Source organism: Chenopodium quinoa, unplaced genomic scaffold (assembly GCF_001683475.1).
Source record: "Chenopodium quinoa cultivar QQ74 unplaced genomic scaffold, ASM168347v1, whole genome shotgun sequence".
NCBI lineage: Eukaryota > Viridiplantae > Streptophyta > Magnoliopsida > Caryophyllales > Amaranthaceae > Chenopodium > Chenopodium quinoa.
This window is the reverse complement of record NW_018744284.1, coordinates 2,779,468-2,804,755: the sequence shown is the minus strand read 5'-3', so window position 1 is coordinate 2,804,755 and position 25,288 is coordinate 2,779,468. Positions and strand designations below refer to the sequence as shown.

At 36.7% G+C, this 25,288-nt stretch overlaps 1 protein-coding gene across 2 annotated transcripts; it reads left to right on the top strand.

The window, feature by feature from the left end:
• Nucleotides 1–4,455: 4,455 nt before the first annotated feature.
• On the top strand, nucleotides 4,456–23,381 carry LOC110694995 (probable transmembrane GTPase FZO-like, chloroplastic). 2 transcript variants are annotated; one of them, XM_021872187.1, is made up of 11 exons: nucleotides 4,456–5,281; nucleotides 6,214–6,779; nucleotides 6,892–6,960; nucleotides 9,805–10,002; nucleotides 12,482–12,616; nucleotides 15,793–15,879; nucleotides 16,299–16,733; nucleotides 17,087–17,251; nucleotides 19,832–20,062; nucleotides 20,268–20,383; nucleotides 22,707–23,381. In XM_021872187.1, exons 1-11 carry the CDS (start codon nucleotides 4,762–4,764, stop codon nucleotides 22,987–22,989), a joined length of 2,805 nt encoding a protein of 934 aa, XP_021727879.1. In that variant the 5' UTR covers nucleotides 4,456–4,761; the 3' UTR covers nucleotides 22,990–23,381. The 2 variants fall into 2 exon arrangements, with proteins under 2 accessions (XP_021727879.1, XP_021727880.1); XM_021872188.1 differs by having other exon boundaries at nucleotides 4,460–5,281; nucleotides 12,485–12,616.
• Nucleotides 23,382–25,288: the final 1,907 nt, after the last annotated feature.

Sequence of the window (25,288 nt, the reverse complement as noted above, 5' to 3'; positions counted from 1 at the left end):
GTCATGCGGAAAAACATTCATGGTTTACACAAGGCAAAAAATACAAATAATTGCGAAGACTCAGACGATAATGGTACCGGCTGGGTTCTTTTGCCTACCCTCACAAATTTCTTCGCCTAGCCTGCGAAGACACAGACGGCAATAATACCGGCTGGGTTTTCTTGGCTATACTCGCAAAAATTATTATACACAGCCGACTTGCCGCTTGTGTGGGCTGACTTGATGCTTGATGATACCAATTGCAAGCTGTTTATTCGAGTTCATTCAAAGCAAGAAAAATGCGATATTCAAGACTTTCAAAACAGCAAAAAGAAAGAAGCAAATTCATTCAAAACCGGACCAACCGGTAGAAATTTAGCAGAATTAACCGGCATAGCCGGTGAAAATGTTAAAATTGTTTACAAGATAAACCGGCACAGCCGGTAAAAATATCAGTACTCAAAATGAAAAATAACAACAGAGTAATCCGACCCTTCCGGCGCTATTACAAGATAATGCACGGCGCGCAGGCCGAGAAGTCGTTGCTACTCATGCTGCACTGTTACCTAGGTTCCCTAAGCCTGGATCCCTTTCGGATGAGCTGGGTCGGTGTTGGGGACGGAGCCGGGAGCAACCTCATCCTCGACTGTCGCCTCCAAAGCAGCCGCTTCCGCCTGCATTCGCTGGAACTCGGCGTCCACCCACTGCTCATACGGTTCGGGCCTCGGCTGGCCCTCCTCTTCAGCCAGAATGGCCAGGTCTGCGTATTTGTAGGCGAGCTCCCAGACGTTGTAGTCTGCACCCGGGTGGATGATGGAGAACGCCCTTTTCATTCTGTTTTGGCAGTCCTGCTCATTCTCCTCTATGAGCCGGCTCTGATCAGCTTCTAAGGTGGCCTTGAAATTGCGCTGAGCATCTGCAGCCTCCTTGACCAGGCGGTCATTCTCTAATTGCAGTCGTTTGCTGCTCTTCTCCGCTTGGTCGAGCCGCTTGAGGGGCTCTTCATGCTTTTTTAGCTCATCTTCAGCGTTATCCAGGACCGCCTGGAGGTTGTCGATTTTGAGCATGGACTCTGAGAGGGCCCGTTGGAGGGACTTGACTTGATCCGCCTGTTGCATGATTATAGCTTTAGTTTCTAAGTCATGCACAATCATGGAATAGTGAGCAACGCTATGTGCGTCATCCGCAGAACGTTTGACTCTTCTTAGCTCTTCCTGTTTGCGGATGTAGGCCTTTTTAAGCCCCTCCACGCGGAGCAGTGCCTGCAACAACAATACAACCGGTATTAGTTGAAAGACCGGATGGGTATATTACAACCGGCTGATCGGAGAATCTCCTGGCTGCGAAGAGGAGTATGACTTTACCCGCATGGGTAGGTCGAGCAACATGAGGTTGAAGGGGTTTGTACCTTTTTGGGAAGCCTTTTGGCCTCTGGCATCAGATGGACCGGTTGCGGTCCTTATTGGAGTGACCTATTTCGAGGTCGTTTCAGTGTTAGACCCGCCTGGGGTCTTTATTGTTTTACCGCCGGTTGTTGCCCGGGCGGTAGAAGCGGTCTTCTGCAACTTGAGTGCAAGCTCTTCAACAGACGGCCTTTGCCGGATCTGTTTTTGTAAAGAACGGGGAATAACACCCCCATCCTGAAACCAAACCACAAACGGTTAGATGAATAAATAGCCAAAACAACATCAAAGCCAAACACATAGAGAAGGTCAGGCGAGCTAACCTTTTTAGCCGCCTGAGCGGCAAGCTTTTTCTCCAGATTCTCCTTGCGGATATCTGAAGCCTTCTTTGCGGGTGTCTTGGCGGTGGGCAGCATCTTCTTAGCTTCTTCTGCAAAACGAAAACACACCCGGTCAGAAATATGAATTTTACATTTCAATCAAGAGAAAAAGGTCAGCCGACATCAAATTAATCGGCTAGGGTTCATAAACTTTGGTCTTAAACATGCTGCTAAGCCCACAGGCGGACAAAAAGCACTCGTCCTTGAAAAATTCGTGTTTGGGCACCTAGTTCTTAGGTACCCTTATTATCTCTCCGGTTGAGAGAGAGGTAGAGGTCAACTCAAAAAATCCGGAGTCCAGAATGGCCCTCCTATCATTATCGGGAACTGAGGGCAGCCGACACTTCTGCCCCATAAGCTCTGGTTTCCGGTTGTAGGACCGGTGCTCCTTGTTTTCCTCCTCAGACGGGGCCTTGACCAGGTAGAACCGGTTCTTCCAGTCCGACCATTTAGACGGCTTGTCCAAGGTCATCATGTATTGGGGGTGAGTTGTCAAGGTGTACCAGGCCCTCCAGCCGCCTGGGCTCCGGCTCAAGTAGTGCATATGGGCAAACGCCTCCCAGCCGGGGTTGAGACCCTGCATCTCGCAGGCGGCGATGTACCCTAAAATATTCACCCAAGAATTCGGGGTGAGCTGCCAAACGCCTAGGCCATACCCCCTAAGTATGGCCTTGATTGTGTTGTGAAGGGGGAATCGGACACTGGCTAGAAAAGCCGCCTCGTAGCACCCAAACCAACTGTTAGCGTTGGGTTGGTCATCTTCCCATACAACCGTCCCGAACTCCCCCGGCACGGTCATCTTGTATCCTTCACCAAGCGGCCGCCTGGTGATAAAGTCTTGTAGAGAAGACCGCATGAGGGCGCGGTCCTTCAAGGAGACGACGATCATGAGAGGGTCGTTTCGGCTTTGCCACGAAGGCCTCTCCGCCTCCTCGCTATCTTCTGACACGGTTAAGTAGCTGGAGCTACTACTTTCAACCCGACCGTCATCAGAGCCGGATGGGGAGTTGGGAGCCTCATTGGCAGCTTTTGGCTGCTCAGCCTCCTCAGCCGGAGAGGTCTCCTCGTTGTAGGAGCCTAGAATGCTATCGCTTAGGGTGGCGGGGGTACCGCCGGATGGTTCTCTAATCGCCCCGTCTGGGCCTTGATTTTCAGGCGATAACTCGTTTGAGTCTCCGCCTCTGTAATTGGGGTCCATAGTTGTTCCCCTAATTCTGGCCATGGTGTCCTGCACAGACACGGAGTCGGTCGATACAGGCGTTGAAAAGGGGAAATTCCAAAGATCAGAGGCGGCAGATCCAGTCCTAGACTCAACCGTACTAATTGACTGGCTGAGTTCACAACTATGGTCCGGGTAAGGGTATAAAGGGTCCATCTACCTATGGGACTTATAAACAAAAATGCAAGCAAAAGACGCAAACGGAAATACATGGAAAAGCAAGAAGGAATAGAGACGGACCCTAGAGTAAAGTGTTGAATACCTCAAGAAATTTCTTGGGGATGCTTGCGAAGACACAGGCGGTTTGAATACCGGCTGGGTTCTCTGAGGTACCCTTTCGAAAATCTTTTGTTTGCTTGCTACTTCACAGGCGGTCTGAAAACCGGCTGCTCGCAAACTATCAAATCTCCGTGTGCTCTGAATTTCAAGTACCGGATGCTCTCAAATGCCGGATGCTCTCAAAATTCAAGAAATTTCATGAAGTTTGTAAATGAGCTCTCGTGTGCTTCCTCCCCTATTTATAAGGGTTATTCCGGAAGGCGAAGGGGCGCGACCCTTCCCCTTCTGCTTTTCCCTCTTCCTTCAGTTAGAATATGAAGGGGTTTCGAATATATATATATATATATATTAGTATCTTTTGTCAGCTCTCTTCTCAGGTGCCACGTGGCACCTTGCCACGTCAGCACCTGAGAGGGGCAAATGTTTGGGGTAGACTTACCCCAGCCACGTGGCCCAATGGCTGAGCGACACGTGGCACCCTGCCATTGGTCAGCAGGGCTCCAATCCCCTGCTGACACGTGTCCTAGGAACCCTAAATGGAGAACCAATGCTCCCCACTATAAATAGTGGGAGAATCCTAATTAATGGGGCATGGAATACAATCATAAATGCACTTACACCGAAACCGAGCAATCTTAATTGCGGAATTCTCCCTTATGCGAGAAGTAATTTTTACTCTTTACGCACTTTCTTCCTCCCATTCATCACTGACTTGATCGTCGGAGGCGGAGCTCCACCCAACCGGAGTCTTCGTGATTTTGCAGGTACAGGCGGTCGAAGGGCATTCTTGGAATTGTAACTCTCCCGCAGGACACATCAAAAAACCCCGAAACAGCTTCAATTCAGTTTGGGGACGATTTTGATTTCTAGGGTTTAGGGGTGGAATTAAATTGGGGGTTTTGCTTATTTTGGCTTTGGGATTGAATTCAATTGCATTCTAATACTTTCAGTCATTGACTTGAAATTACCATAAACAGCAACAAGATGAGTAGGAAAGAGAGAGATAACAAAGAAAAGGCTGTAAGGGCTGTCAATTTTTTGAAAAGGAGATGAAAAATTATGGTGGAGATTCGCTTAGGTCTAAAGAATATGGTGAAATATGGAAGGTTTAACAAGAGAGTGAAAATGGAGGGAAGTGAATGAGGGAGGAGAGATATAGTTGGGGAGGGGAGTTAATTGGGTGAGAAAGAGAAGAAGTGGGCCCCACTAACGTATAATTTGGACAGAAAACGTTGTTGGGTAGTGTTAGACAAACGTTTGCTAACCTATATGTAGTTATAAATAAATAAAAAAAATGGGTAATTGTTTACAAAACGGCCCATCTCTAGTGTAATTTTACACAAAATTTCCCCTAACAAATTTTCCCAATAATTTAGGAGACAAAGATTTTAGATAAGCTTTCCAAATTGAATACTCCTTCCTCAACCTCCTTACAAAACCATGAAACCAAATCCATCTTCTCAATAACAGTAGTATAGCACCACCTTCAATATCTCCATCAATGTCATCTTTTACTTCTCTCTCTTCACCCCATTTCTTCTCCACTAGTTTCCTCTCTTCCAAACAATCAAGTATTCCCACAAACACCCATTTCCTCCATAGATTCAGGCACCCAAATCCACCCCACCAACTCACTCAATTCCACTCTTTCAACATAAAATCACTCCAAAACAATGCAGCTCAATCGTCAGATGCTTTCGTCCCCAAAAATCCGACGCCTAGGACACTTTTCCCTGGTGGGTATAAGCGGCCTGAGATCAAAATCCCCAACATTGTGCTCCAATTAAATGCTTCTGAGGTTCTGAATGATGGGTCAGTTGTTGATTTTGTGGATATGGCGGTTTCGAAGTGGGTTGGAATTGTGGTTGTTAATGGAGACGAAGGGCGTAGTGGTGGAAAGCTTTATGAGGCTGCTTGTTTGTTGAAGTCTGTGATTAGAGACCGAGCTTATTTGTTGGTTGCTGAGCGTGTTGATATTGCTGTTGCTGTTAATGCTAGTGGAGTTTTGTTATCTGATCAAGGTTATATTTTGCACCTTATTTTACAGTTATTATTTTTTACAATTTAGTGTAATTAAGTACGATTTGTTTTAATTTGTGGTATGCTGTTAGTTTCTTTGCATAATTTGTGGTATAATTGATATGGGTTTTGTTGAATATGTTGTTTGTTGCTAGTTTCATTGCCTAATTTGTGGTATAGTTGATACTTGATATGGGTTTTGTTGAATTTGTGGTTTGTTGTTAGTTTCATTGCCTAATTTGTGGTATAACTGATATGAGTTTCAATTGCCTAATTTGTGATATAATTGATATGGGTTTCGTCGAATTTTTTGGTGTGCTGTTAGTTTTTGTGGTGTGTTGGGTGTGTTGTATTCACCTGATTTTTCACTTATATGAACTTATAAAACCTTATTAAAACTTATTTTAGTTATAAATTGAACTTGGGTATCCCTTACCACTTACCTGAACATATTTTTCCCAAACTTATTAATCCGTATATGATGAACTTATATTGAAATAATTGGAAATAAGTTGAACAAAATATGACCTTCGTTTGTTTTCAAAATTTGATTTATCGATGGGTTGCATTTGGGATGATATATTTGGTTGAGTTAGTGTCTGTTTCTACAACAAATTTTTACTCTAGATGGCGTGGTTGAGGTATTGAGGGTTTAAATTTCAGTTTAGAGTTCTTTACTTTTGATATCAAGTTTTTAAAGACTACGGACGGAGTATTTTTTTTTTTTTTGTGGTTTTTTAGTTTTTGTTATTTCCATTTCTTGATTCTAGTAGGTTTAGTATGATGGTCAATAATTTTGATCAAACTTTCAAAAATATTACAGACATACTCACCTATTTTTGCCTCTTGAATATTAAACACTGGATGCTCAAAGTGATAACAATGGAAGCAAATGTCACTTTAATGGGCTGATACCACTTGTATATATCTACAGGTCTTCCTCCAATAGTAGCAAGGAATACATTGATGAGTTCAAAATCAGACTCAGTAGTCCTTCCAGTTGTGGGAAAGATTGTGCAAACTGTGAAAGCTGCACTCAACGCTTCTAGTGCTGAGGGTGCTGATTTTCTTATTTATAGTATTCTTGCCGAAGAACCTGCTGAAAATTTCATGAATTCTATTAATAATAATGTCAAGATTCCGGTGTTTGTTGAAGTGGAATTGATAACAAATGGTGGGTCAATTGATGAAGTATCAAAGGTGCTCATGTCCAGTGCAAGTGGAGTTGTTACTTCATTGCAGGAATTGAAGTCTAGTGGTGATGGTCTTAGCAGAATTTTATATGACCCATCAGCTACAAATAGACTTGCTACAGACATAAGACGCCAGGATGAAGATTTAAGTTTCAATAAGCACATGTTGAACACTACTAATGGCTTTTCTGTTGATATGGGGATAGCTAGCTTTGTCAATCTAGAGGACAGAGAAATGCAGTTCATAAAGAAGGAGAGACGGTTATTAATGGAAGCAGTTGACACTATTGAGAAGGCTGCACCACTGGTGATCATTTATTGTTAACATTGGGTAGCTAAGTTATTTAAAGTGTCCTAACACTTGAACATTTGTTTTTCGTTGCACGTGACTCTTGATAGAGGATTAATTACTGATGCAGATGGAGGAAATTTCACTTCTCAATGATGCTATCTCACAACTTGATGAGCCATTTTTGCTGGTCATAGTGGTAATTGAGTGCTGAACTTCAACAAAATTCTGGTTCAAGGATAATATGGGTATTAGCTCTGATTTTCAATGAAAATTTTTGTCATGTTGGTATAATTTTACAAAATGTAACTGTGATCGGGTGGTCATTAGGGTAAAAATAATATATTGTGCATATCAGGGAATCATCAGCCTCTAATCAATTATAGAGCTTCATTATAAAATTTTCCCATTCATGTATTTTCTTGGCTAACATCTTCTTTCGCTTCCTCTGAGGTTAATGAATTTGGTTTTATAAGGTGTTTTCTGAAAGTTATAGGTCTTGTATTAGGTAACTCTGAGGACTGAGGTATAGAAAACTCAAAGTAGCCTTTGTTGTTTAAAGATTCCTGGCCTACCATTCTTAAACTTTGATCATAATAGAGAGTATCTCTTTTCTGGCAGGACTTTTAATGACAAAAAGCCCTCTTTCAAACTTGGAACCCTTTGATCTCTGATGCATTTCTCTCTCTCTATATTCTCATTCTCAGTCTTAAATGACTAATTATTTTTCATTGAAGTTTTTCCTTTCTTTACTCAAGGCCTTACTTCCTTTGCCTCCTTCCTTCATCTTTTTTTGCATCATTATTCATCTTGAGGACATGAAATATGGAAGGGGCTGCACCAGGCAGAAATTTTACCCAAATATCTGTAATTGTAATCCCCAATAAATAACCTAGAAATGTGAACTTAACACTCAGCTTAAGCTTAATTGCTGATATAATAGGAGGAGCAGCAGCCATAGATTGGGTTTGGATCCAGATCTGGGTCTTTGGGTCTTTTCCTGTAATTTTTGCAATTGAAAAGGATGGAAATACTAGTATTTCCTATATTTCTTGCTGTCTCTTCTTACATGTACAACGTCTTGTTTTCTTTTATAAATTTTCTTGGCTATTTCCCTTTTTTGTCGCTACTCACTATCCATCTTTCTCTCTCCTTGATTTGGGTATCTGTATTTGTTGTTTTTCTACTGCATAATTGTTTGGATTTGGGTGATATTGCATTGTAATCAATGATCAATAACCTCATAAATCATGAATGCTTATGAATTTTGTTTTAAAACATTGCATACAATGTGAATCATTTAATGGCTTCAAGACTTGTTTTAGCTGTTTCTTCTCAACACTTTAAAACTAGGTTTAAGTAGCTCAACTCCTAAAGTTTAAATGTGCCAGGTCTTAGTGCAATTAGGAAGATCAAGGCTTATCTTTTTTATTAGGAGACGTTTGTGCTACAAGAGAGAAAGACATTGAAGGGGAAAAAGAGACAGATAAGACAGTGATAGAGAGATAGCCAAAGATGATTGTGGTGGCTCATGGCTGACTTGATCATTGGCTGATTGGTTATGATGGTAAAAGACAATGGATGTGGTGGTGGTGGATTTGATAAAACGCAAAAAGGGAGTGAAGGGAGCAAATGAAGGGTTTTGTGGATAAGGGAGGAAATAGTTCTAGAGTTGAGAGAGATAACTAAAAGAGTGCAGATCATTGATCCTTTGTCTCAATAAGGTCATTATATGAGGAATTTCCTATTTAGAGTCTTAGAGGATTATTTGATCTTCTGAACATGAGAGTTATTATTAAGCTTTCTTTATACATCTCAATAATTATTTTGGCATGATAAGCTTTAGAGTTATTTCTTATTTGGTTTAACGTTAGTCGAATACCCTGTAGAAAGTGATCGTTGTATGCTATTATTAGCTGGACGTTTTATGATAAAATTATAGTTTAACTATCATTCAACTTTACCTCAAGAATTGTTGCTTCCTGATGAAATTATTTGATTTTCATCCTAAAATCACTTATATTATTCATCCATCTAAGGGTGTGTTCTCATTTTTACTTATCTGAACTTGTCAAAACTCATTAAACCTTATAAGAACTTGCTAGTCTCAATTTTTGTAATGTTTGTCAAATCTCATATCTCCTCCGTTCCATAATGTTTTTCCCATATTCCATTTTGGGTGTCCCAGAATGATTTTCCCATTTCCTTTTATGGTGTCCCTATTTAATCATTTTGTCCTCACATTTTCAGAAAATTTTGCCCAGATTGAATATAGAATTCATGGAAAGTGCGTTTTGTTTTTGATTCAAACATAAGTCGAATACAACAAAAGCATTTAATGTTTTATCTTCTCCCAACGTTGAATTGTGCACTTTTCAATAAAATTACACATGCAATGTACAATATTAATTGCAAATCATGTTTGTCCCAAATCTCTTATTTCAAGGAAAATTTCACAGTGGGAACAACATTATGGGATGGAGGGAGTAATAAAGATATCCCCATATTTGCAGTGTTCAAGCTTTAAACTCTAATGCTAAAGACCTATTTTTTCCAGCATGCTTTGCCTTGCTAAAATCAGCCAATTGTGCAAAAAATGTTGTGTAAATGTGATTATTGAACTGGGAAATAATTGTAAATGACTTGAAAGATAGTTTTATTACCATTGATGTTGAATGGCTAGTTTTTAGCACGAGAAAAAACTGAAAGAAATTTCTGATAGGCTCATTTTTTAAATGTGGGAAAATTAATTTTTATTTATTTTTTTCTCAGTTTCTGTTAGCTTAAAATGTTTAGTTACTTTGCAAAATTTCTTTGAACCTTAACACTGAACTCTTGACTCTGGAAGTGTTCAGTTTGGATCAGTTATTTCTGCTCTTTGATTGTGAACTGTGCAACAATGAACTGTTTAGCAAAACTGTGTTCATTTTAAGAATTTGATGATTAGATTTCTCTATGAGTGTACCCTACAACATAATGTGTTATCTTTGTTGAAGAAATTTATTACTCGGTTAATTTGTTACTGTCTTTATGATTGTACCAGGGTGAATTTAACTCCGGAAAATCATCAGTCATCAATGCACTCCTTGGAGGAAAATTTGTGATGGAGGGTGTAGTTCCCACCACCAATGAGATTACTTTCTTGCGCTATGCTGATTTGGATGCAAAGGAGGAGCAACGTTGTGTAAGGCTTCCTGATGGTCAAAATATTTGCTACCTACCTGCCAAAATTCTAAAGAAGGTTGGTTCTCTTGGTTGTTTAATTTTTTAAATTGAAGCTGGTGCCGTTGCTCATAAGCTTATGCATCCATATATTCCATAAATTTAATGTTTGTTTATCAGATGCCTACTACTTTATTGAGCAACATCCCTATTTTATGTAGATTTAGAGCATATGTGGTGTTATTGAACCCAATCTCAGTCATCTTCAGTCATATTTCATCACGTTTGCGTCATTAAATGAATTATAAGACTATCGTATTTATGGTTAAACCTTCAAGCCTTTCTATCTGCTATACCTCATTACTTTTTACAAACATGAAAACACCCTTCAAGAAATTAGATGACTATAGGCAAGAAAAAAGATAAAGTGAAATCAATAAACAAGAGGCGTCAAAAGCACACATTTTATGTGGTTCATTATCAATTCATTAGCTGTTCCACAAAGGCAGGTGAGACGAAGTGCTTTTAGTGATCTTGAAGAATATAGATTATGGAAGTAGGCGAGGTTAAGAATTAGGGGAACATGTATTAATTCCTTAAACTAAAACAGATTAGGCCCGTAAAATAAGCTGTGAAAGAACACCATAGCCCATTGTAACGGATAGCGTATGTTTTAGGGACTTTATCCCTACACTCCTAAACTGGAGTTCTTTGACTCATAGACCTCCGTCTTGCAGACTGTGCTGGGTCACCCGAAATGATAGATTTTTTTTTGAAACACCCGAAATGATACTTTCCTCAACGATTTAACCACTCTTTTAAAACTTTCTTGAATTTTACTCTTGGTTCTCTTTTTAAACTCCCTTAATTTTCCTTAAATGCTCTTTTGTTAGCTCACTTTACTCACCTGTTTTCAAACTCTTTTTAATGATTATTTTGTTATGTCCTTTTCTTTAATCGTACGATTCCTTATGACGATTCATGTTAGCCGACCCCAAATCATTTTGGGACTAAGGCTTTGTTGTTGCTGTAAACACCCAAAATGATAGATTGATTCAAGGCATATGTTACAATGACAAAAATATGTTAATCAGGAGCATATTGCTCTATTTTACCTTGTAATATTGAGCTCTACAGTCTCCTGAGTCTTGAATTCTATGTGCAATAGCTGTTAGCATTTTATTAATTGTCAACAAAGAGGAAGAACAAAGATCATGGATGTAGTGTTGCACTGTCGCATCTTATTTTTCAGCATGCACCCGTGCAATCCTTTTTTATTTTATTTTATTTTATTTTTTTAATAACTTTTGTAACATGTTGAAATATTTGCCTTCTGTGGGCAATGGTGGACCCCATGCATAAACTGTGTAGGGTTGCTATGTGTCTTTATCTGTAGTGTTTGGCTGCAGTCTTCCCCTGGTTAATCTGTAGCAGCTTTATGTATGAGTTTCTCAAAATTCGAAATATCACTTGGTATGTAATTGGAAGAATTTGGGAATAATTGAGAATAGAGGGTTACTTAGAGTATGTAAGATAAGATAGCTGGGAGAGTAATATAGCAGTTTATGACTTGATAATTGGTCTAATTTCACTTCATGTCTTATTAATCTTTTATAGATGCAATTTATTACTTGTTTTCTCTTTTTCAACTGCTAATGAAAAACCAAGTTTTAGAAATAACATATTTGTGTAAATTTATGTTACAACTCTTAGTTTCTATTAATTTTCAGTATCTTTCTACCTCAATTGTCTCAGATTAGTTTCCACACTTTATTTATCATGTGTCCCAGATTACTTCCTTTATCCCGAGGTGGTACTTATTCAATTTTTAATTGGGGCATAGTTGATGAGAGATAAAATTGGTGGAACCAAATGTAATGAATGTGAGAGTAAAGTGGTGGACCCTTATTGCCATGGTCAATAATCGTTGGGGAATACTCAAAGGGAGAACCTAAAAAGGAAAGTGGGGCCAACTTTAAGGGACAAAGTGATTGAAGGAGTAGTTTTTGTACTTCTATTTTGGAAAGATCCCACTATTTTTTTTAATTCGTCCCTCTTTCCACTACCAAAAAGTCATGTTTCCACACAGCCACAATATCTCACATTAACTTGAATATAGCCTATTATTTCCTATCACATCTGCCTTTTCTATATAATAATACCCTACTGGATTCTGATATGTGTCAAGACAAATGTCAAAACTAATTTGGAAAGGAAGGAGTATTTCCTGAATTGGATTCATATCTCAGCAATAGCAATGTTGCATTAATAGTACAAAAAATGATAATCTGGTTTGCAGTTTGGACTTCTTTTGAGAAGCATTGATTTTTTAAAATCTAGATTTTATTTGCATATAGCCATGTAGAGTAATAGATGCATGATCTCTGCCAAGAATGATGCAATCATTAGACAAGTTTTTAATAGTTACAGCTTTAGATACGTAAAGAAATGGTTCCATTGACATTTCTTAATGCAGAATGTTTACCCTATTTTAATTAAGAGGCAATATTTGTGAGCCGTTTGCTTAGGTAAATGAATTACCTTTTGTTCTATTAAAGCAGATGGTTATTGTTGATACACCTGGAACTAATGTCATTCTGCAAAGACAGCAGCGCCTCACTGAAGAATTTGTGCCTAGAGCTGATTTACTCCTTTTTGTTCTTTCTGCTGACCGTCCATTAAGTGAGAGTGAGGTATGGTTTGCTTCTTGTGCTATTCTGTCATGATCATTGTTAAAATTGAGAACCAGGCTGCACAACTCATTATCTTCTCCAATTCAAGATGATTGTCCTTATGATATTGGCTTATACTAGGGGTTTGTTGACTGTGTTATATCCAACTTATTTTGACATGTCTGATGATCTTATTTCTTCCCCAAAAATTGTCTGTACTAATTCAAATTAAGCTATAAAGTTTACATTCATAAGACAGTACACATTTTATGTTTACTATGATAATTTGTATCAATCGATGCTTTATTTAGACTTGACATTAGTGAGCTATGGTTAACAATATAAAGTAAGATGGACCAAAAAGGAAAGTGAGCAATTAAATAGACAGAATGCTTTATTTCTGATCTATGTAAAAATATACTAAGAATGTGATTTTTTAATTTCAAGAAAAATTAAGTTTAATTTCTTTTTTAGGGGTCAATTAGCCATTATAATATGGATAAACATAAATAAATTGTTTTAATTGTAGCAGGTATTGTGCGGCGTCATAATTATGTGGAGAGCTTTTTGTTGCAGATGTAGGATCATGAACATCTAAAGAGTGCAATTGAAATTTCTGATTGTTTTGAAAGAATACGTATAAATGAAGGTTGGAAAGTGGTTATATTTTCCTCGTTTGATTCCTTGTAAAGTAATTCTTAAAACTCATGAGCCTCAACTTGTTGATTGTACCTTAACTCAATATTTGTAAAAGGTTGAGGCTTAAGAAATGTTCTCTTAATTTTCTTCAATGTTATGAATGTAAAGTGCAATGTGATGAGGAGATAATTGGTCGTTGCCAACTATGCCAATCACCAACTTAAGTAAAGTGATAATCAAGGGTCATCTCCAAAGGAGTCATGAGAATAATACACCATAAAGCATGTGACAAGCTAGATCAAAATGGATGAGTTGATTAGTTCCACTACTATAAAGATGAAATCTAAAAGAACTAACAATAGGGAAAAACGTTAAGGATAGGTTCAACACACAACGTGCACAAGTTTAACCGGTGAAAATCAAAGAAGAGAATTAAATGTTGATAACCTACTTCGAACCATAAATAGATTACGAGATTGAACAATTGGAATGATGACAAATTGATAGACAAGCAAGAATTCCTCTTTTACTTCACATTAAGATAACATTAGCTAATAAATTTTATAGCCACGATTGCTATTGACACAATATTAAATCCACATGCTCTACCTATTTGGACACATTTAAATCCAACTAATCAATCAATTTAAGAGGGTAACACTTAGCTTAACTAAATCAAGAATCCTAAACATGCACTAATGAGGGTTCCATCAATGCAATCAAACTAAACGGGAACTCAAGAATCATAAAAAACCATTTAATTATTCCCCCAAATCCTCCAAGTAGTCACAAACATGCATGGTTGGGTCTCCAATTAACCCCTAACTAAGAGACTACTCACTACTTATGTTTAAAAACTCTTTCATAGCATTAATCAAGATGTCTTTGGAAATTGGCATAGTTCTGCTAGAGTTGAGATTCAACTAGTCACTATGGTAAATAACATCATGCTCGATGGGAACTAAAAAGAGAAATCATAGGCCATATGGACTAAATCATTATTTATAGAATAATCTATCACTAATCAAACATACTAGTTTCAAGCAATCAACACTAAATAGCTAGATTAAGAATAAATTAAGATTAAGAGAGTTAGAGAGCTAAAAGTTTATGCTTTTGGTTTCTAAATAAATACTAGAAGGATAAACATGAGAAAGTTTTAAAGAAAAATTACTAATATGTTTAATAAATCTTCAATTTTTTCCAAGAACTCTTCAACTTCTCTCTTAATAAATTACTCTCTTTTAAAGGCTGAGCTTTCCAAAAAATATAAGCTGTCCTAATTTATTGATGTACTCTGTATGAAACTGTTTATGCTACCCCTGAAATTACAACTTGAAAGTGGTTAAAACAAATTGGATGGTAGATAAAAGTTTTGAGCTCTCCTTCAGAAGATTCGTGAATGCCAAGATTTTGGTCACTCAAGGCCACGAGGCCGCTTGAAACTATTTGCAGCCTGCTCTATTGTAGCTGGAGCGTTTGCACTGCTCCTATTTGAGTCCTCCTTGTTGTTTATTGCCCTTTTTTGATCCTTGGTTTCTTTTCCTACAACACAAAGCACGTAAGAGTATCAAACTACTGAAAAAACAAGGGGAAAAGTGTAATTAGGGGCATAAAAGGGTAAGATAGGGTTAACTAAGTAATAGATGAATAAGTATGAAAAGGATTAAAAATAGGAAAGAAAGGGTAAAGTGGGCCTAGAAAGGGGAAAAACATGCTAGAATGCTACCAATATTGTTGCATTAATGCCACTCAACAGAGTTTGCAGGTCCTAGCATATAATACTTTCTCCAGTTTGTTAATAAAAGCAAAGAAAACTGCAGAATACATTGTTGATACTACTCCTCTGAAGATAAAAAGAGAGTATGGAAGAGAAAAATGGTGTGCCAAGTTAAGTGAAATAATTTATTTCATCTGCCAAATAAGAACATAATGAGTTGCTCTTTATGGAACTACAATAACAGAAATTGAGTAGTTATTGTAGAAATAGCAAATAATTACTAAAATATTGGATGTTTAAGTAAAACATGGACCTTGCAATGGGAATATTTTTTAGATCATCTATTAATCAGTAGGTATGCAAATAATTGATAAACACGCCACATTTTTTTTGGTGTTGGAAGGTATAGAAAAAGTATTTCCTATGTTTGTGTTTTCTTATGGTATGATGATTTCCTTCTTCTAGTTTAAGGTTTTAGGAAATCCTGAGCTGACCTTATTCTAGATGAAATCAACCAATCTGTGCTCATATATCCTTGCCTAAATGCCTAGGCTATGTTTTACATGATTTGAGTTCCTTTGGAAACAATTGTTATTACATTTTATTTAAAGGTCAGAAATAAGCTTTTTTTTGCATGTTGACTGTGTTTTCTGAACTGATAAGAGTATTGATGAAACTTAGTATGGTTGATTGTAGAAGTAAATGGTGCAAATGATAGATACCTTATGCTAGCTAGTCTTGTGTAGCTATTATCCTCTTAACACATTAGGATAACTTGATGCTTTTGAATATTATTTCAAACTGGTGTTGATTTTGGACCTCATTTAATGTTTTTCAGATTGCATTCCTACGCTATACTCAGCAGTGGAAGAAAAAAGTACTATTCTTGTTGAATAAAGCCGATCTGTACAGAAATGGCAATGAGGTATAATTGTAACTTAAATTGAGCATTGAATTTATCACAAACCTAATTGGTGATTAGTTATAAGCAAATAATAGACCAGGAGACAAGATACAATAAAAAAAGTGCTCCCTTTTTCTTTTTAAATATTTTTTCTTGAATATTGAAAAACAACTAGTAGACGTATGAGCCAGCAGAGTTCATGACCTATGTACACTGAATTTTTAGATTTGGGATCTCATTGTTGCCTTAGATCCTCTGCAGGTATGCAATGAGCATAGCGCTGTAGAGGAACCAGACATTTTATTGAGAACTGTGTAGAGTTTGGGAATTGGGACTGTGAATTGCAGTCCTAATTAGCTACTGCGCATGATATGCCTTTTGTTTTTACCTGTTAGTCCTTCCTGAGGTGTAACATAACCCTTTCTACTAATTTGATGCAGCTTGATGAAGCCATTACATTTGTAAGAGATAATGTGCGGAATTTGCTGAATGTAGAAAATGTAACACTATTTCCTGTATCTGCACGCTCTGCTCTCGAAGCAAAACTTGCGAGCACTGATGGAACAGTTCAGCAAAATCTGTTAATGTCTGAATCCTACTCAAGCTCTAAGACTTTTGATGAATTTGAGAAATTTCTGTATGACTTCATGGATGGTTCAACAACTGCTGGTCTTGAGAGGATGACAATTAAGCTTCAAACACCTCTTGCAATTGCTGAGCGACTATTGTCTGCCTGTCAAACACTGGTGACACAAGACTGCAGATATGCCCAGAAGGACTTAATATCAGTGAAGGAGTTAGTTCGCAGTGTTGAGGAGTATGGAATGAAAATGGAAAACGAGAGCAATTCGTGGAGGCGGCAAATTTTCTCCCTGGTATACGGCAGGCTTAGTTAATCTTGTTTCATCATTGCTTTGTTCACTAGTCTATTGATTTGAACTTTTGAATCAACTGGGATAAAATGAAAATTTGAAAAGAGTGTTAGATTTTTTTATTCTTGCTACCATGATTCTCTAGTCTTGGATCCCATAAACATAATAGAAAGTTGTTTATTTTTTTTCTCCACCCTTGCAATAATTGAGCCTTTGGTAGATGAAGTATATTTAGAAATTGTGCGAAAAGTACACTTGGTCTGAGTCTATATTTATAGTATTAACTTGCTTGATTATCTGAAAAAAAAATCTATGAGATGATAACTGATGCCTGGGTGTAATTTGTATAACTGTAGGTTGGCAGTGCAAAAGAGCGTATGTTAAAACTGGTGGAATCTACCCTGCAGCTATCCAATTTGGATATTGCTTTTTCAATGTTTTTGGGAGGAGACAAATCTGCATCAGCCGCCACACAGAGTATTCAAAATGACATTGTCAACCCTGCACTTGCTGATGCTCAAGTAAGTTAGATTCCTAGTGACTATACACTTGTATCTTCCCCTTCAAGCAGCTATGCACTGCTGCTGCTTTTAGCCTTTTATGTGGAGTTGCAATGAGGTGAAGTGAATGTGTCTTGCTACCATATTGGGTCATTACAAAGGGAAACTTTACTTGGAACCTTGGTGGAGGGCTTTTACTTTGATTTTTTGATTTGAGGGAGGGTGTGTTTGGTTAATAAAAGAAGGTTGTTTGGCATGAGAATCTTTTTCTATAGTCAATTAGGATGTAGATTTTGATTTATTTTATTTTTCCTTGCCAACTTAGCTTCCTTGTGAGGATTTTGCTGGGTCTTTTGACTGGATTCCTTTTAACCAGCTTGCATAGATCAGTACGGTGTATAGGATAAAATAATTTGCTACCTCCACTATTTAATTTGCTGAGGGCTGGGGAGGGCGGGGGGGAAGACATATTTTCTCTTCCCACCCTTTGGTGCTCTCCAATTCTTTACTTTTGAATTGTTAGTCTCAAATAATTGAATTTCTCCAAATTTAGTTCTTCGAATATCATGTATGGAAACTACGTTGCTTCTATCTGGCGTGAATTTTCATACTTATTGTGTTTACATCTAAATGTCTGATTTTTGGGTCTGACACCTCAGTTATCTTGTTCATCTATTGACAGTGGTTTATATTCTCTGCTGATCCCTTAACTTTCTTTTTTAGCCCATATAAAAAATGACGGAGGATTATTTCTAGCAATTCTTGGAATTATTACTGTTTTTGACTCTAGTGCCAGGACAGATAGAGATATCTGTTAAGTGCTTGCTTACTGTCTCTTTGATTTGTCTTCAAGTCCTCCGAACCTCTTTGCTTGTGATGATTCACTATGGGGATTGCATTATTTTGTTACTTTAGCGTCTTTTTTTCCTGTAGTTATCCACAAGAGTATTAGGACAGAAGCCATCCTCACATATAAATGACAGAAAATCCAAAGTTGGATAATCAATGAAATGTTGCATTCCAATTTTTTGAGAAAGGAAGAAAGATTGCGGGATTTAATGATCTTGGCCATCTTGCTGGTAGCATTTATAGCACTCCAAACTTTAGGTCACCAGCAAAGTAAATTTAGATTTGAGTGAATGATACATATTCCAGCAGGCGCAGATATTCTGAAATTGGGCTAATAAGAGGGGAGGAAGGAAACCATTTCCGTTTTTTAGTTGACTGTAGTTCACGAGTGTCAGGTGTTTCTGTTTGGCTCAATTATTACAGGATGAATGGTAGTAGATCCTTTTTTTTTTTTTTTTTTTTTTTTTTTTGGTGTGTGTGTGGTTTGCACGACAACAAGACAGCATTTCAACTTAATGGGACATGTTAGTTAAGACGAGTTTGATGAATTGCATGGTTTATCGAACCTGCTCCGTATTTGCTGACAATTGATATGATGCGTTAAAGTAGATCATCTTTTGATATCATAATATTCACTGTGAACCTGGTTCTTTAAACTAAGAACCTTCATTAAAAAGCTAAATCAATCATTTCTTCAAGAAGAGTAGAATAGTCCCCCCCCCCCCCCCATCCTTCCCACACTTCCCCTCTTCTTCTTCTTCGTTTTGTTTGTTTGGTTGTTGGTTTTTTGTGGTTTGCATTATGGTAACATATATGTTAACAAAACCATTCAATGAATTGCCTCTTAACTTAGTGGGACATGTTAGTGAGATGTGATTGATGAACTGCATTTTTATTCTAAACTGGCTTCATTTTTGCTGACAAAGAACACGGGAATTCCGTAATACTGGATTGTTTAGATGTAGATCATTCCTGTTCACAATCTACCTGGCTATCGTAGCTAAGAACCTTCATTTAGAAGGCCAAAGTCACTGCATTGGTTTATCAAGCTAAGTAACATGCATGGAGCAAGGAAAGTGAGCAAAGTAGCTGATGCTCTTGTCAAAGAGGCTAGAATGAGACTATCTTACTCACCTTGTATTAACTACTCCAACCAACCAATATGTCTTTATGTGAAGATATGTGGATTAATTAGTTGATCTAAAACTGCTCAGCATTTAAATATGCTTCTAGTAATTAATCTATTTTCCTCTTTTGGTACAAAAAATAAAATGTTGAATGGAGGAATACACTTAAACTACAATTAATACTTTTCTGAAGATGTATTGGAATAATATAATTGTACTTTTGATCATCACATGGTCGCATACTTATTTTAATTTCCTTGTTATAAATTGATGTGAAAAAAATGCTGATCTCTTTGCACGTATATATTTTAGCTTATTCTATTCAAATAGGTTGGTTCGAATGATATATTTAAAGCTTGTGGATCAAGTGGGCAAGAAATTAGGCCAGCTTTTAATACTTTTTGAGGATGGAATTGAGAAAATTTGAAATTTGCGAGTTTTATTATGGCCGTGTTCAAAAAGATTTTCCTAATTTTGGTCAACTTAGTTGTTTTAATGTTTGTCTACTCAGAGCAAGTTTCTCTAGTCGTTTTTGTTTTCCTGTCTGGCACTAAATTATTTTCTTTTACTTTATAATTATAACAGAAGTCTTTGTTTTCTTTAATTAATTTGGTTCCAAAAACAGAGAATTCTTAGGGAATATATGTCCTGGTTAAGAGAAAACAACATGCGTGAAGGTATGCAGTATAAGGAGACATTTGAGAAAAGATGGTCTGTACTTTTTGACAAACACCACAAAGGGGACTTTACCAGTAATCTTCTGCTGAGAGAAGTTGATACCCAGAGCTTAAAATCAATAGAAAAGTTTAGTGGTACTGCAGCTTCAAAACTGTTTGACCAAGAAGTTCGTCAAGTGGTGAGTGCTGTCTTCTGCAAATCTTCTTTCATATATTTTGAGTTCACATTTGGAAATTATGAGCCTATGTTACTCTTTACCTCAAATTAGTATTACCTGATAGATATTTCCCACAACCACAGCATAATATTACTTTCACCTTTGTTTTGTTTTTTAATGTACAGGTTGAACCATTTCTAACTGCCCCTTTCTTCTCTTTCTGCAGTTCTTCGGAGCCTTTGGAGGTCTAGGAGCTGCTGGTTTATCTGCTTCACTACTCACATCAGTGTTGCCAACTACATTAGAAGACCTTCTAGCACTTGGGCTTTGTTCTGCTGGCGGGTAATATATCTTTTTCCATCTCCTTGTTGAATTGTCTGATTCCACAATATCTGCTGTGCACATAGAATCTGTTCTTTTAATGATGAGAGTTATGGCCTATTACCTGATGGAGCATCATTAATGGTCTATATAGTTTATCAATGGTCTTTATCAGAATTTTATTTGAACATGTTAATTGGTATTTTATGGGTAGTTTTTATTCCTGAGTTCCTTCACAAAAAATATGTTTACATTTCTTTGAAGTGATGTTTCAATCCATCCATAACTAATACTAAAGTAATTACAGCTGACATCATAACTATCCACGTGACAGCTTCTTATAAAAAATTTTCCCTCCAAAACTATTGTTGACATCAATTTTTTATTTTTATTTTTTAAGGTAAAGCTAACATTGTAAAAATTTTATTATAGCTATGAAGTTAATTAGAATATTTATGTCCTTCATTTTAGCTCAATAAATTTAACGAGAGGGATCACGATTTATTATGTTTTACTTAAAAATTTATGTTACACACTTACAAGTGAATTTTTTATTATTATAACTGTGCACGGGACTAACCTAGTAATTAAATATGTAGGCTTACTATCATAAATTTAAACTTGAGTCTTATATAAATGATAATATTATCCAATATCCCATATCACCCACACTTCTACCTCAAGATGTAATCTAACACATGATTCAATCTAAACCAAACAACAACATACAATGTGACAAGTTCGTATGATTTCTCTCAAATTTTGTGACAAGCAAAAGCGGACGCTTTAACTGGGATGTAGAATTTTTTTTTAATATTTTTTTTTTATTATTTTTTTTATTATTATTGATGAAAATGGTAGGAGTTGACATATTATATATGTATATACAAATATATTCTTATCTTTACTAAACAATTGCATGACAAATGGGACCTCAATCAAACTGTTTTCCTTGTTAATGATATACTCCCTCTGTTTTAGGGTAAAAGACATGCAACTTTTCATTATCTGTTTTATATTATGAGTCATTACAGAAAACCGTTGTAATTTTTTGTAATTTTTTAATGAGAGTTCTCTGATTTATACTATTGCATTAAAATTTAATGTAGTTCTATATGCAAAAATAGTATTGAATTCTTGTCTTTTTCGAGATTTTAAGAATCCTTGTGTATTTTTTCTGGGCATAAATGCATTATATGAACATCTAGGCTGTTCTGACTCTACATTTCACCCTGAGTACCCACATCGGATACTTGAAACTTGGACATGGGTATGACACTTAGGGTGTGTTGGTATGGTTGGAGAAAATGTAATGGTGTGGAATCAAATGAGAGGGAATGGGTGATGACATCACTTGTATGGATTGTTTGATGTTACCATGGAATGGAAACAAATGAGGGAGGAAGAAGATTAAGGAGGGTACATGATGTGTTAACTCTGTTTGAGAGGGTTATAGGAGATTGTGGAGGGTAAGGAATCATTTACCGTCAAGCAAGGAGAATTGTACCCCTCAGCAACAACACAACTTTTAATGGAAATATTTTTGTGATTTCATTTCCAGCTCCTCAAATTTTCATTCCAAACATGCAGGACAATTCATTTTGGACCAAATATGCAAAATTTAAGATGGGCTGTCTGACACTTGTAAATGGGTGTCTGAGACTTGGATGACACATACCTGTGCGGCTGCGCCTGACACTTCTTGTAGAGTTAACTTTAGACAAAATATCCTACATCTCAGTCTGACACTTGTAGTAGAGTTAATTTGGATGACATGAATTATTATTGCCTTCTTCAATAAGTAATTTTTTTTAAAAAAACTGAGTAAAAAGCTTAACCTAAAGTTGGTCTGAATAGTAGTCTATCCTACTTGGTCACCTCCTATAGGCTAAGCTGCTAAGGTGATGTGCGCTTAATTCACATGTTTTTTCAGTATCTTTACCAATATTACAAGTTTGAACTTTGATTTGCTTACTAAATGACTAGAATTGTCTTGCTATTGTTAGAAACAAAAGATCAGTAAGCCTTATGAATTCAAAATTTGACTACTAGAATTGTCTTGCATGGCTTTTCATGTGTTTTGAGATTGCTTTTAATTATAATGGATTTTAGATGATTCCGAAATAGGTGCTATGTAATTCATCTGCTCAATTGAGAAAGCTATGGTCATACTATGCACTGGAAGTAGCTATTCCATCAGGGGATTTAAAATTAGGGACTGTTAAGTGCTCAATTCCTTCAGTTTGGTTAAATTTTGGGAATTGAAGTTGTGGACTTTTGAGCCTTTTATAATTCATGCTCTTTAAATATGGTTTAAGCTAACAGGTCCTCATTTTTTTGTCAGTTTGTTGGCTATCTCAAATTTTCCAGCTCGTAGGCAAAAGGTTCTAGATAGCGTTAAAAATATAGCGGATGTTGTAGAAAAAGAAATTGTGGATGCCATGCAAAAGGATTTGTCGACCACCGTCAAGAATATGGAAGACTTTGTATCCCTAGTCGGGAAACCATATGAGGAAGCAGCACAACAAAGATTACACAAGTTGTTGGAAACTCGAGAACAACTGACCGTTGTTGAGAAAAAACTACAAACATTACAGGTTGAACTTCAGAATTTACATTTATCATGAGCTTTCTTGGCAATCCCTTTCTACTGATGAAAAATCTTGCGTCATTGGTATATAATGTATAGTAAGTGATTCGTGAACTCTATATGACTATATTCTGTTAAATTGTTTTGTTATTTTATACAATAATATGGATGGCTGTTTAAATGATCAATCAGAAACGGCTGCATTAGTTTTTTTTTTTCCCGAAACGTTCTCAGATAATGTGGTTGTAGGCTTGTAAGTCAACATATTTTGTGGTGATTAAATGTGTGGCTCTCGTGGCTTTGAATCTTGGCACAAAAATGTGTCAGTTGCTGCTGGCTTTTCGCTAATGGATATGGAACGTTGCATGCTGTAAAACGAATACTTTGTGTCAAACTGTTTTAAATGAAGTTTATTCCTTTGTTCTTTTAGTTCCTTGATTAAACAAGTTTTGACTTCTTCTAAGTGATTATTGGCTTATACTAAATGTGGTAGCTCCACGACTCTAGTCTTTATCACTATACTAAAAATAATGATGTTATTTTATAGTGAGAGATTCAGATTCGTCCATCAAGCTGCCTTCAAGCTTCTGCTGCATTCCACTACGTGTTTTTTTTATAGAACCGAAATTCTCTCAGGACCGTCCAGCAGGGTATATGTTTATCTGTTGAATTGTTATTTTAACAATCATCAGTCTGCTGACATCTCTGCATTCTCATGAAGCGTTGCGTTCGTACATACTTTTCTTTAATCTTATGTGAAAGGTACGTCTGAATTATCAGTGGGAGAAAAAAGGCAATACTTTAATGTAGTCAAAAGCTTTAAAGGAGATGACGGGAAGAAGATGGAGGCTTTGAAATGCTTGTGTAAGCGATGTTTTTGATTCCTCCTTTGTCTTCCCGATTAAAGGTACTTGGAAATTAATAAAGCTGGTCCTATATAATCCATATAATATGGTGAGCTTACTGTAAAGCCATGACGAAGAAAGTCGAGTTGAGATAGTCCCTTTGTCTCTCAAGGGAAAAGCCGTGTGACGAAACAAACAGTAAGAACTTTTTTGCTTAGTTTGCAAGATACTTATACCCTTGATTAGTTAGTTCACATCGATTAAATTATTTGCTAAAGATGGATTACAGCAGCAAATTCGACGGTTTAGGCTCCAAATTGTGCGTTAGCTAGGCTCTTAGGAGCACATATTCTTAGCCTCCTTAATAACATAGGCTTTTCAAGATTACGCTAAAAATGCTTTTGTATGTTTGTTTAGTAGCCGACTATTTGACTCTTTAAATTATCTTTAGTGTACTGGCTGAAATTGCTTTTTGCTAGTTGTATACCTAGTTGGATTCTGGCTACTCAGCTTTCTCTTTGGTGAATTTCAATTTGATGTGCTTTTTATACCACACAAAATGAAAGTGAATCCAAAGATCTTTTTGGACTTTTACCCTTTGTTTGGTATGTATGATGTTATTAACTTGGGGAAATGGCAGTTATTTTGTGAATAGTAAATGATATTTTCGACAACAAGGGCGTGCTTGAATTGCGGATGATTAATTTCGAGTGACAGTGTCTAAATTAAGCCGTAGATAGATTGTGGGGTTGAAGTTAGGATTTTTTGGTGTTTAGAGAGCCACATGGGCTGATGATGAGAATGGGATTGGGAGGAAAGCTCTAACTACTAAAGCTATCCTTAATCTTAGGATGCAGGATTTATTAGTCTCTATAAGGTAAAATTACAAGTACATCGTCCCATCACCCTTCTTTGTAAATGTTATGCTACCCTAGTTGCCTAATGTTCCCGTTAAAGTGAAAAACTATCTCTATTCTTAAATACTCGTAATAATTTAATTGAAACACTTGTGAATGCACACTTTGACCTAAAATAACAATTATTTAAATTTAGTAAAATAATAAATGTTCGTAAAAAATAACTGAATTTCAACAAAAATAATTTAAATTTATACAAAATAATTTAATTTAAGCAAAAACTCAAATGAAGATAATAGGGGCTTAATATAATACAATAGTAAAATATATAGTCAATGTTAATCTATGAATAAAGTCTTAAAATCAAATTGTTGCGAGTATTTAAGAACGGAAGGAATATGAATAAACTCTTCAGGTTTTGATCAACTTTCAATATGCTCACGTTATTAGTGAAAATGTAAAGGTATATTTTACATGATAGGATTATGCAGTGAAGTTGTATCTACAGTTTGAGCAAATTTGTGCAACTGAAATTATCTGGCTTAGCCAAAAATGTTTGTGGTTAAGAGAGCTTGCGTTTTATATTGAGGGATACCTTTCGTGATACGAAATTGAGGGCCTAAAGTTGGTCGAG

Bases quoted from the DNA above. Each gene is read 5' to 3' on its own strand.
- LOC110694995 (XM_021872187.1), top strand. From the start codon at position 4,762: ATGTCATCTTTTACTTCTCTCTCTTCACCCCATTTCTTCTCCACTAGT. The intron at 5,282-6,213 runs GTTATATTTTGC...ATATATCTACAG, and splicing joins AGTTTTGTTATCTGATCAAG to GTCTTCCTCCAATAGTAGCA. The intron at 6,961-9,804 runs GTAATTGAGTGC...TGATTGTACCAG, and splicing joins CATTTTTGCTGGTCATAGTG to GGTGAATTTAACTCCGGAAA.